This window comes from Cygnus atratus, chromosome 26 (assembly GCF_013377495.2).
Source record: "Cygnus atratus isolate AKBS03 ecotype Queensland, Australia chromosome 26, CAtr_DNAZoo_HiC_assembly, whole genome shotgun sequence".
Lineage (NCBI taxonomy): Eukaryota > Metazoa > Chordata > Aves > Anseriformes > Anatidae > Cygnus > Cygnus atratus.
The window spans coordinates 2,364,630-2,377,913 of record NC_066387.1 but is presented as its reverse complement, the minus strand read 5'-3'; the positions used below and the strand labels follow the sequence as shown (position 1 = coordinate 2,377,913).

Below are 13,284 nucleotides of genomic sequence, written 5' to 3'. Positions count from 1 at the left end.
TTCCATTTTATAACAAATTAGCCTTTATTTATAAAACTTTCAAGTAAAAAGAGCATTATATCAACTGATCAAACAAATGTGTCAATGAATAATAGTTAACATATTTACTCTAAAAATAAATCTTCTATGATTCCACCATACTCCAAGCAAAATTCCTTTCTAAGAAAAGGTGTTGTGGAGTCTACAGAGAGATGCAATGGTTGACATACAACAAAAACTTGGCTGTTCCTCTGGTGTAGGAAGATATTTGAACTAGATCATTATTAGCACAGATAATTCACTTTAACAGAGTTCATATGCAACATTAGGATTAAACAGAAGTGAAATTCCTGAGAGGGAGGAATAAAACGCAGGAGGCGGCAGAAACCAAACTATGACATGAGGAAAAGCAACAATTCTACTTGGACCAAAATTCCTTGGGCCTTGGTTCTACAGAATAAATACTCTTCTCAATGGAGAAACACTAAAGAAGAAATAGTAACCCCAAAAGGATTATAAGAAGAATCCAAGAAAAGTGCATTATCTTTCAGCATAAGATGACAAAATGATTTCTACAAAATTTCTGACAACAGACAGGAATTTAAAAAAAAAAAGTTACAAAGTCGGACACGGCTTGGAATTTCCTACACTTTGCGAGCACGTTACATGAAACATAATACAGTAAGGACAGATGATCCTCATAGGGCAGAGATTTCATAAGGATAAATTTGCCAATATAAAAATATTTCATACAGCAGTATTATAGGAGTACTGCTTTTATGAGCATCTGTTTTTATTGCAGAATGACTGGTATGTTTTACAACAAGAGCATTTGACTATGTCTCAGGGAAACCACTTGAGGCAAATGCGAACATACTGGTCTATAAAGGAATAAGCGGGTAATTCAATATCTGTCCTACATGCAAAGTTTGCATGCGTAGGTTCAATGTGAAAAATTATCTGTCTTTCCTGTTTTAACTGTTGTGCCTCGGTGCTGTATGCAATTCATGGTTTTCCATGAGTCATTCCAGCAGTGACGGTACTCTGTATAAAATACACATGTGCCACTTATAAAAGCCTACTAAACTCTTTGTGATTGCTCAACGTACTACAGAGTCTAATAATTTATCCAAGAAGAAAGTAGAATCACCTCCATTCTTTCCTCAAAGCCAAGAATGCAATGGATAGTCATTCCTCCTGAAGTAAAATCTTAGGTGGAAATGGAGGAAAAACAGAACTGAAATCCAGATGACAATTATGTGCAACCCATATAACTGGAATGAGGCAAGAAAAACACGTTTTCCACCTTAGCATGTGCCTGTTTGATCTGTGTGTGTGTGTTTGGCGGGGGGGGGGGAGGGGGAAGCTCCTTAAATACAGTATTTTAAAAAGGCAAAAAAAAAAAAAAAGTGAAATACAAGCAAATGTAGGAGAAAAATCATTGCCTCAGCCTGAGAAAAAGTTGACATCACATGACCCACACATGCAAGAAGATCAGAAATTAAGTCTACATTTCAAAAAGACACTTGAAAAACTCAAAAGAATGTGAAATCACATCCAGTGCAGATGATACCTACTCTCTGCCAGGTTTCTCTCTCACACTTGGCACAACTAATGAACACAGTTTTTCATGCCAATAAAAGTAATCTTGAAACAAATTTATTAGTAGTAGTCATTCCTCCTTTTTTTCTTTCACCAGAACTTTGAAATTCTAAGAGCCACGATCTAATCTGTATTTCTGTATAGATTCCATTTCTGTATCCATCTCTCTCTAGAGAATACATACATACACATAAATGTTAATATATAGAATATATATGCATATTCTACATATTCATTGTATATACACATTTTATGTACAGCACAAGTAGCTATATACTAGACATAGTATGTGGACATATATAGTATATACACACACTATTATTACATTATTCAATACACTATATATATATATACACACACACAAATAATATGGATCTCAATGTACACTGTATATGCATTGTGTATACTCACATTTTATATATCTTGCATTGTACATATTTTATCTGCCCAAATAGCAAAAGGCCTATTTGTGCTTTAAATTTCACTGTTCTGGAGGAAGAATAAGATCAGCATCTTGCAATAAATTTTGTCTTAGAACAAGAGCAGTTATTATACAAAACACTAAGTTACAAGCATAAGGGAAGAATGTGGGCAATCTTCCTTTTTACAAAGAAGGAAAACTGTATTAAATACAACAGAGAGAAATCACAGCTAAGTTTTCCTCTACCACAGCGCCTAAAATGTTGAATCAAAAGTGTTTCAGTAAACCTAAGGTCACTAGATCTTATACACTGTGCATAGAGGACATTTGCTTGATCTTCTGTTATTGTCCAAGCAAATAAGGAGAATGAGTCCATAAGGAAACATGAAAATAATCAGTTCTAACACTATGTGGAATGCTAGATTAATTCACATTTCTGGCTTCCTGCTCAACATCTTGAAAACACCGACTCATTGCCTGAGAAGCATTATAAATTACAATATTTTTCAGCACTGACAAAGCAGCAGAAAGTCTTGTTATGGTACATAACACAGAAAATGAATCAAGCTATTTAACTCATCCACCCTGTCCCACTGGAGTGACATCATCCAAGTAGTAGTCCAAAAGTGGTTTTCCTTTCTAAAATGGCACTACATATAAATGGTGTTTTATTCTAGCAGAAGAGACACTACAAAGACTCTTGCCCCAGTGAAAATGAAAAGGAGAATCTTACCCATGAATACAATTTGTTTAACTTCACTGTCACTGAGAATCCTGCACTGCAGTCATTCAATTATGAAAATTGCTCTTTCACAGCAAGTTTCATCTCATGTTAGCTATAGACAGACCATGTTTGTTTTCAGACTTTGAGTCTTGTAAACCAACAGAAAAGAGAATGCATTAATGTTTTAATACGTTTGATCATTTAAGCTGACATACTTTAGAGAAAAGTTATTTCAATGGGAAGCATTAGGAAGCAAATTGGGTTCTGTTAAATTAGAAATCCTACTGCATTCACTAAAAAAAAAAAAGTACTAAAAATCATCAAATGGTTGTTTTGATACTAGAATGCATCTTCTCCCCTTCTGAGGCAAATTAAAGATTCACATTATTTGTAGTACCAGTAGCACAGGAGACACACAGAAAACAGGGCATTGTGACTCCTAACACTGCATTATGAGATAGGGGTTTTTGGTTTTCTCTTACATATTGCTGCATGTGTAAATGAATAGATTTACACGTGTGTGCACGCACACACAGACATGCACTCACCCATATAGCTAGTCACAAAATCCTGAGACAACCAGTGCTATGTTTTAGCGACGTTTCAGAATTGAAAACTACTAATAAGATTAAAATAATCCAATTTGATTGTTATCTCTGTGCAAGGAAAGCATCCAGAATAAGGCAATTACAATAGCATGGGGAAAGATTGCTTTCATTGAATGAACAGGCACTATCATTGTATTTTGAAAAATAAAATTAAGGAAGCAAGGGCATAAAAAATGTAAATGCATTAAAGATGACAAAGGAATAGCACATTTTCCAGAAAATAGAGAAAATGTTACAAGATAATGGCTGCATGTGTAAAAACAAAGAATGTTAAGTACCCAGTTTGTATTCCTACAGAACCAAGGATAGGAAAGCAGATGCACGTAAAGGACATTTAAAAAAAAATTGTGCTAGATGCCTACACTATTTAGACGTAAAAGTGCAAGGCAAAAACAACTGAAGTCTTAGAATTCCTGTAATTACCAGAAAAGGCATTTTAGTAAGTAAATAATTCACAGATCTATCAGAAGGGCTTTCTATATGACATGTAAAACACGTTGTGTTATCCTTACCAGGCAGAAGTTTTGAGTTCTGCAAGTGTATATAAAATTTGCTCCTACTTAGACTTACTACTGCAAGACATATTCAAAAGCCAATCCAGTTCTATAATTTATGCATGAACATGTATTTTGCAAATAAAATCTGTTTGAATTTGGCCTTATTTCAGCTAAAGAATGCTTTATCCGCAACCCCATATTATAAGATAGATGGAAATAAAGAAATAGAGGTAGAGACTGTCTCACACTGTCAGTTGGACAACACAAAAAATATGATCTTTGTTCTGGCAGACAGAACAAAAGAGAGTAAAACGACTTGTAGGGGAGAACTCAGCTCAACCTTACTAAGTTTTCAGTTGCTTGATTTTACATGAAAGAAGCACTCAAACTTTTACCATAACCTCGTAACCACATTTGCTTATGAGATAAAGCAAAATTTTACCTAGTTATTTAATTGCCAAACCATCATATTTGTCCAATTTACTACAACTGAATTAACTCCCTCTTCTACATCACCTACAATTAAAAGCCAATGCAAATAAGTGTTTAAATAAGGAAAACTACTCATTCATACAGGTTTCAAATTTGCAATATTTTATACACTTCACTATGTTTGTATTCATCATATATAAATTGCCAGATTCTTTCATAAAAGCCATATATCCTGGGTAAAAATGGAATATCTAATAATGAATTTATACTGAAGACTGATGTAGATAACATACCCATTAGCCTACTATGAATAATTAAATAAATGTAACAAGTGAAAGCTAATTCTATAAATATCTTTTTATAACATCTTCTTTGAAATTCATACTGCAGCCTCAAAAAACAATGGAAGTCAGGTAATAAAAAGCCAGATTCACAAGTTGCGGGTTTCTATATGCAACGTTGTCTTCAAGATAAAGAAACTTTGCTTTCGGTATCTTAGGATCATGTGTTAAATTTCTTACGAGCAGTAAATTTTATCTAGAACATATAATACAGCTTATACAGTGTTTCTTGCATATTGCGCATTTGAAAAGCCACACAGAGCCCAGGTGGATTGAACCAGACAGCCTTGTTTAGAGTTGAAGGTGACTAGAATAATTTTCACAACAGAAACCAAGAATTTAGTATTTTATAAAAGCCACGTTTAAAGGATTCATTCGGACAGGGTGGAGCCAAACAACCTCTAGGAGTTTGGCATATCAGCCTTACTGAGCGCAATAGCCAACTCAAGGTCTTCTTGTTCTTGTCTCCGCAATCGAGCTAGTCTTTCTTGCTCTGCTTTTTCACTCTCACGCTTTGCCCAAGCCAGCTGCTGTTCTTCATTTCCAAACTAAAAAACGAGAATGGAAAACAAATTAATAAATTTACCAAAAAGCTAGTAGAAAAACACAGTGAATCAGACTCATTAAATAATATATGAATCAAGTATACCAAGCTGTCTTAGGGTAGCTCTTCTGGACTAAGACAAAAATTCACTCACTCATTTCCTCACTTCATCCTTTTCTTTATCTCCTTAACGTCTTCCTCCTCCCACCAGAGAACTAACCCATCTGGGCTGCGTGTCCCTGCATCCATCTCCCAATTGTGCATGGACATGGCCAGAAGACTGGAGCCAAACAAAAACCCCACAAACACAGAAGTTAGTTAGCGGTTTGGGAGCATCACAACCTACATCCATTTTTGAGAACAGTAAATGCGTAACCCTTAGCTGGTTAAACCAAGACTTATTTACTCTTCTGCAAGTTCATGGCAGAGTTTTATTGCAGTATTTCCTGCTAAGGGTGAGGGGCTTCAGTAATGACTCTGGAGACTGCTGATTTGTGGGAAGCTTCATCACTCAATCGACAGGAGCATTTCTTGCAACTGTTCACAAAATACAGGTTGAGTTTTTCCAGTAAGAAATAATGTAAGAGAATCCAATTTACTTCAGCAGAAAATACTAATATAACACCTTTTAACATTGAGCTTCCAAGCCTGTTTGAGCTTCCCAAAACACTTTAAGCACTATTAAACAAAGCAATTCCAAAATTGTGGTCTGGTATTACCGTTGAACTATGCGTAAGTTTGTTTGGTCAAACCTTATATATAAAGTACTATAAAATATTTAAATAATAACAATTTAAATCTAAAATACAATCTGTTACTGTTTGACTTTAGCATCCACCAAAGAGGATGATGTTAGCAGAAGTGTTGGCAGAGGTGCACACAAATGTTTGCATTATATCCCACTTCTAAAATTTGCTTTGTTCTTTTTTTAAATGTTCAGGAAAATCTGTTTCTTTTTTTTCCCCTCTTCTTCTCTCCTGGGAGAGAGAACTACATGGAATGTATAGTTTTAATTTCAGCTGAATGTACACTGCAAAATTGCCCTCTGGACCTCAACATAGTAACTCTGAACACAGCAAAACAGGCCACAACACCAGCTGGCACAGCTACTCCTTCCCAGACAAGCTTGAAATACTGAATTTTAAATGCAACTTTAAGTAATAGACCTATGCCTAGCTGCGTATGTACTACATGAATGCTCCCACCTTTGCCTTTTCCATTCTGCATTGTATCTATAATTCAGATTTTTAAATAAATGCAGCTATTTGTATTTGTTTGAAGTCCAATTTGCATTTACTCAAGTTAAATCATGCTTTATCTGTATGCTTCTGTATGCTCACGCTTCCTCATTTTATTTCTCACAATACCTGCAAAATCATGATAATTTGATGCAAAGCTACCTCTAAAGCTACTTTTCTTCAAACAATACCTCTGCTTACAGCGCCACCAAAACTTCTCTGAGAACCTTTGCACTCAATGTTATTGACATACAACAGAAGAACCACACATTTAATATCTTACAATGAAGAAATCCTACTATCATTACTCCTTTAAATATTTTCAGGGAGCAGCTGACAGGTAAGATTTAAGTGCTAACTAGAATTTTAAATAGATTTTTTTCAAGATACAGTGAAGACAGGCTCAAACAGAAGTAGGACTTCTCCACGTATTCCAAGGATTCAAAAAGAACATCCTATAGCTAGGACCAAGAAAAACAGTTATTATTTTCAGTATTTTCAGAAATACAATAAGCTTTGGTCAAATGTTCTGGGGTGCCTTTTTTTTTTCTCTTTAATGTTGAGAGAATAGATTTACTTATGTAGCTTGTATGTTTGGATAAATCTTTGGATAAAGCTTATGACAGCCCAACTTATGACTTGTTTACAATACATAATTTATTTTTGTGGATAGAAAGGGCTGAGTACCAAAAAAAAGTAAAAAAAAAGTTGGAAACAAATCTGTATGTGCCTTATTACAAAGAGCTGGCATGAAGTAAAATTTTCAGGAGCATAACTGACTATTAGATAGTGAAACAATTCATTCTGGCCACTGATTCTTGCACAAATGGCCTATAAAAAGGTCATGTAACACAGTTACAAATCATTTAAAATAATAACTTTTTTTTTTATACGTCCAGGTTTCAAGAAGTCTATAAATATGTATCACTTATGTGTCATTTCATAAAAACTCTCATATCTTTTTTTCAAAAGTACACTCAGACCCAATGCATAATTGAGGAAAACAGCAGGTTCTGCAGCAAAAGTAATGACATACAAAAACCAAAAAGCTACACTGACTTGTGTTTGCTAAATTACCAGCTTATATTAAGAGAAATAAATTAGCTTGATTCTAAGCGCTGCTTTTTTGGAAATTTAAATGCTTTCTTTGCATTAACAGATTGTTTTTCTTGTTATTCTGTAAATTGAAGCTGGAAACTAGATATGCTTGAAACATGAGCTACCAAAATATTTTGGTTTGTTCCAAAGAGTCATATTCAATGCCAGTAAAGAAGTTAAGAATGCAATGAGAATATACTTGAACTCTGGGTGCATGATTTGGCCAACATCTTTATAAAAGAGCCGTATTTTCTAGAGTACTACTAAAAACTAGTGAAGGTCCTCATATTATTTCTTTGCAACAGTAAAGAATTCTAATTAAATGTCACATTACTCAATTATTCAAACCTACATTATTCTAAGAATCTGATCTCAGGTTCCATTGACTCAATCAGTATGTCAAAACCTTCTGCAATTAAAATTGCTTTTAATTTCCTTTATGAGCAAAATTTCCCAAAGAATAGGAGAAGACAAGCACATCTTTCCTGATTACGAGGTAACTAGTACGCTTAAGACTTTATACAGAAGGATTAAGAATTATCAGGTGTAGCAGAATAATCGTGTTATAGGCAAGCAAAAAATAAACACTGAAAAGAACCAGGAAACCCATCTCTTCTCAAATTGTTAACATTTTTGTTGTTGTTCTTACAGGAGTAGAAAGCAACTCACAAAATAAATTAAAATTTAATTTTATTGGATGAAGTGCCACCTAACAATAGTTAGAAGTGGCTCCTACTCAAGATCTCACTTTTCCTAATTTTTCCTCATCTTTTAAAGTTACTCTCACCTCCTGGAAACTGGATGGCACAGAGAATTAAACACTAGAGCACCCATTGGAACAGGGATCAGAGCTTTTGGTTAATCATTTGATGCAATCCATCAGTGTAAGCCACTCTTTTAACTTAAGAAATGCAGTCTGTAAATAAGACAACAATAGCTGGGAAACAGTCATTCCATTCCATTCCTTGTCTTTCATTCAAGGATGAAACTAGGTGGTGTTCAAGAAATTTCAGATAAAGCAAGTTTTGCGTCTTATTTTTATTAAGAATGTCACCATTTTGTATACAATCACAGAATTTAACTGTGCACCAAATTCAACAGGCTAATACTAACTGTGGTAAAGCATACATAATATCTTCATCTTTGACATCTTCAGTATCATAGATAAATTAAAGCACTGAGGCCAGCTAGAAGTATGCATAGATGACCTCAACTAACAATATAGAATAGAAAAGTGATACACATTTACTAGCAACTAATAATCAGGGGAAAACATTTAAAAAATCAGCAACCTGAAAGGTTCAGCTTAAAGATCTCCACTTACTGAACACTGAACTGTGTTCGTCAGAGTTGAGTGACAGATTAAGCTGGCAATTTCACTGCGTGGCAATGTGACAGCAAAAACACATGAAAGAAGGAAGAAGCCTGAAGCTGTGGATGGAACAGATTTCTACCTATGTGTGGAAGCATAAGAACCACGCTACTACTATATTTACATCGATTTCCAATTCAGTAACATACCTACCAACACTTAAAACAAAGCCAGGCTTTTAGAAACCTGGATATATTTAATGAACAAGTACTTGGCTTCGCCTTCTGATACTGTCTTTTGGAGTACAAAATGGATGCTTCTGTATTGGTTCTACAAAACAATCGTTTTCTTTGTCTAACAAGGGCTTTTCTACAATACCAGTAACTGGAACAAAATTCAACAGCTAAATTTTCAATCTCTGTCTTGTTTACGTACCCTTAGCATCACATTCCATTGTATACAGCAAACATTGTGACAGGATTGTCAGAACTTTTTTCACAACAAATACAAATACGTTAGGGAATCTTTCCCTTTAAGGATTCACTCCTCAGGATATGGTGAAATTGCTATATAAATGTCTCCAACAATTATTTTTGAATCTTTACATCATTGGCTCCCCAAAACCAGTTTACAGAATAGCCTCCATGCAACAAAAACAATACACAGATTCTGCTACAAAGAATTTGTGAGTAAAGGCACACTGTACTAAAATAATTTAAATGCAAATAAACCCTTCAAAATTTAGTATGAAACTTGAAACTCCTTTTTTATTGAAATAATACCTTTTTATTACAGAAATATTAATACAAAAACAATGAGGACAGCATGAAGGTACTAAGAGACAGAAGCCAGTGAACAGTAGGTTTGCAGTTAAAACAAAAACCCAATAGATTGCTGCAAGCAGAGCAGAAAGTGGTTTGCTCAGAGACAATGAACTTAACTTACAGAGCTGAAGTCTGCAAACCCCAAGGAAGAGTCTTTAGAAGTTTTACTTGAAGAGGAGGGAGCAAATGGATCTTTTCCACTAAATGGGTCCCCAAACCCCTTTTTACTCTGAAACGGGTCACTGCTGTCAGCCCCAAACGGCTGGAATGGATCATGGGGCTTGGGAAAATCTGAAGACCCAAGGTGGCTTACAGGAGTACTTTTACCTGGAAAGTTTAGGGAAAAAAAAAAGGAGAAAAAAAGAGAAGTTACTTACCATGGACAATGCAAACCCCTTAAATAGGAAACTTGTGATGCAATTTAGCATCATCCATTCTTCCTGGGGTAGTTTAAAACTTAACCAAATACAATACTATTCATTTCTCAATGCAAATCATCTCAAATAGTTGGTTTAATTGATTATCTTTCTTACAAATACTCCATATTAATACAATCAAGGTTTTAAATTATAAAACCCAATGTAAAGACATTTGATCAGAAAAATTTACAAGCATGACTTTAGCTCAATTTCCAGGATTAGAGACATTTCAGATTGTTTGGGATAATATAAAAGACAAAATATGTGGAAACATATTACTAAAGGTAAGTAATTAATCATGTTAAATAGAACAAAATAGTAACTTATCTGTGACTTTACAGAATGCACGCATTTTTTTTTTTTCCTGGAACTGGTTTATATTTGTACCACTATGTGCAACGGAAAACAGCGTGATGAAGAAATCACCTTGTTCTGGGGTGCTTGCTGTGCAACCCAGTTTCTGTAGGTGACTTCTTGTTCTTATACTCTACCCCAGTAACAGATGCAATCACAGGAGCTATTGTGTATGTTCATGAATCATGGTTGTAAATTTTGGTTGTTGCAATTAGAACCTCAATGTTTACTTTTAAATTCCCCTTGAAAAAACTATTTTGTTAGGTCAAATAACTAAACAGAAAAATGTAATTCTTTCCCCCTTTTTTTCTTTTTTAAAAAAAAGGTCAGTCATGATGATAATATCATTTGTCAAGTATACAAAGGAAAATCTGGAAACATTTTTAAAAGAAAATATATTTACAACTTCTCACATAACAACCTGAATTACATACCTAATTTACATTCATAAAACTATTTCTTTTAAGCTTCCAATTGTCTGAACTATAATTTAATAGGAATCTTATAATTTACTCACATCAGAGCACACATACTAGGAAAGCACAAAGAAATGCAGTTGAAAACCCAGATTTCAGAGTAGGTACTTGCCATGTTTAAGATACAGCCTGCTATCTTTTAAGAAAGTACTTTCAGTCAATGACAGGTGCTCATAAACGTTATAAGCTGCATACATCAAATAGAATTTGCCTGAATCTGTGGCAATCCTCGTTTGTCAAAGAGGAGAAATAAAAGGTCAGCAGACTTCCATCCAGCAGCCTGCCTCCACCTGCCATTAAATCCCGGCTCAGCCTCCCCCCTGTCCCAGAGGCCAGCCATAAGCCCACCTCCCTGCGGTCAGTCTGTAGGACGTATAGAAGCATAGAACAGCCTGGGTTGAAAAGGACCTTAAAGATCATCTAGTTTCAACACCCCTGCTTTGGGCAGGGTTGCAGCAGGCTGCCAGAGCCGCATCCAGCCTGGCCTTGAATGCCTCCAGGGATGGGGCATCCACAACCTCTCTGGGCAACCTGTTCCAGTGCCTCACCACCCTCTGAGTGAGAAGCTTTCTCCTAATTTCTAACCTAAACCTCCTCTGTCTTAGTTTAAAACCATTCCCCCTTGTCCTATCACTACCAACACATGTAAACAGGTGTTCCCCCTCCTGTTTATACGCTCCCTTCAAGTACTGGAAGGCCACAATGAGGTCTCCCTGGAGCCTTCTCTTCTCCAAGCTAAACAAACCCAGTTCCCTCAACCTTTCTGCACAGGAGAGGTGCTCCAGCCCTCTGACCATCTTAGCGGCCCTCCTCTAGACCCGTTCCAAGAGCTCCACATCCTTCTTGTGCTGCCCTCACCATCAGCGGGCTCCGCACAGTGCTGGCGGCACCTCCTGAAGGGCTGCAGGGGCTTTATGGTCCTCAACCTCGGTCAGGAGGAACCGAGCAGACTCTTACCTCAGTAGCACTATCATCAGCTCTGCTCTCCACTGAAAAGGCATTCAATGGATATTTAATGCCTGCCAATAAGCCAATGGAAAAAATGGGAAACGAGCTAGAGGTACAAATTTCCTTTTCAATCTCCGGTAGGACCACATCAAATTGCTCGATATCCTGAGCTGGAAGGGACCCACGAGGCTCATCAAGACCAATTTCTGACTCCACACAGGGCAAGCTAAAAGTTTAACCGTCTAAGAGCATCATCCAGATGCTTCTTGAACACCAACTGATCATGGCTTGCTAATCAGCGACAAAATCTTAGAACATTACATGCAGGCATTCATCATACTGGAATTTATATGCAAGAACGTTGTACCCTATACGGTGAAAATTATTTTTTCCACTCAAGTTAGGCCTCAAATTGAATATGGCAACCACTTGTTGGCACTGTGCGTCAGGGAAAATGCAAAGCAAGTTAGGAAAGCCCTCAGGAGAACAAGCATACAGAAAGAGGTGTAGGAAACAAGACACGTGCAGCAGGAGACATAACTGGGTTTGTTTAGTCTTACGAATATTCAGGAGGAACCTGATCATAGTCTTGTCTGCAAATTGGACACCAAGAAAGACTAATAGATTTAGACGTTACGGAGACAGATTTATATTAGACAATTGCTAAAATTTCTAAAAAACTTAAGAATACTCAAGACTACTTAGGGAATTTGATGCATTCCACATCATATCCAAGGGGTTCAAGAAACAGTATCTAGAAAGCACGCCGGTTGTGCTGCCTTGAAGCTGGAGGATGGATGAGCTCTTAAATGGTCATTCCTATACTATTTTCCATGGGGAATTTTCCAACTGTATTTCCAACTAATTTTCCATTATTTTCCAACTATATGTGGGGCTTCTAAAAGACAGGCAGATCACACCAAAGATTTGTCCTTCATGGAAGGAAGTGACAAAATATACAGGAAATACCAGCAGCATTTGCTCTCCCCACAAGCATGGACCCTCCTTTGCCAGCGTTTCAATCTGCCTTTGCAGAAGCCATGTTTTGTTCACTGGAAACATTTTACTGCATTGACATACCGCTCATCTCCATCAGATCTCACCTTCTGACACACTTAGGCAATGTAAGGAACAAACCTGGCAAAAGATGAACAACTCAGCATTCTTTTAAATGTAATTCTGCAGATAAAGGAGCAAATAATTTTTAAATTACAGAGAGAATTAAAGCATTTGTATTTCTATTTTTAGGTCAAGGCAAAACAAGAGCCTACATTTTTTTTCTTGTTCCCCTACTGCTAGATATAGCAAGCAAATTCTCTCCACCCTGTATTGTTCCAAACCAGATTTGATGAACAGAGGAAAGACCGGTCCATTTTAAGCTGCTCCTTTCAGAGGTTAAATCTTCTGTTGCTGAAACCACTTTGTGGAATTGGTGACTGTTAATACGAATGCAGGTTTTGCAACGTA

General features: G+C 36.2%; 1 protein-coding gene across 8 annotated transcripts in view; it reads right to left on the bottom strand.

Moving 5' to 3' along the window:
- EPS15L1 (epidermal growth factor receptor pathway substrate 15 like 1) overlaps positions 1 to 13,284 on the bottom strand; it is a 42,474-nt gene continuing 29,190 nt past the window's right edge. For 6 of the 8 annotated variants that reach the window (XM_035567801.2, XM_035567803.2, XM_035567802.2 and 3 more), the window contains 2 exons: positions 9,742 to 9,947; positions 1 to 5,152 (listed from right to left, as the gene is read on the bottom strand). In XM_035567801.2, coding sequence (XP_035423694.1) covers positions 5,006 to 5,152; positions 9,742 to 9,947 — 353 coding nt within the window. In that variant the 3' untranslated portion in view covers positions 1 to 5,005. Of the gene's footprint in view, positions 5,153 to 9,741; positions 9,948 to 13,284 lie in introns of those variants that run through there. The other 2 variants (XM_050715589.1, XM_050715590.1) reach the window with 2 other exon arrangements.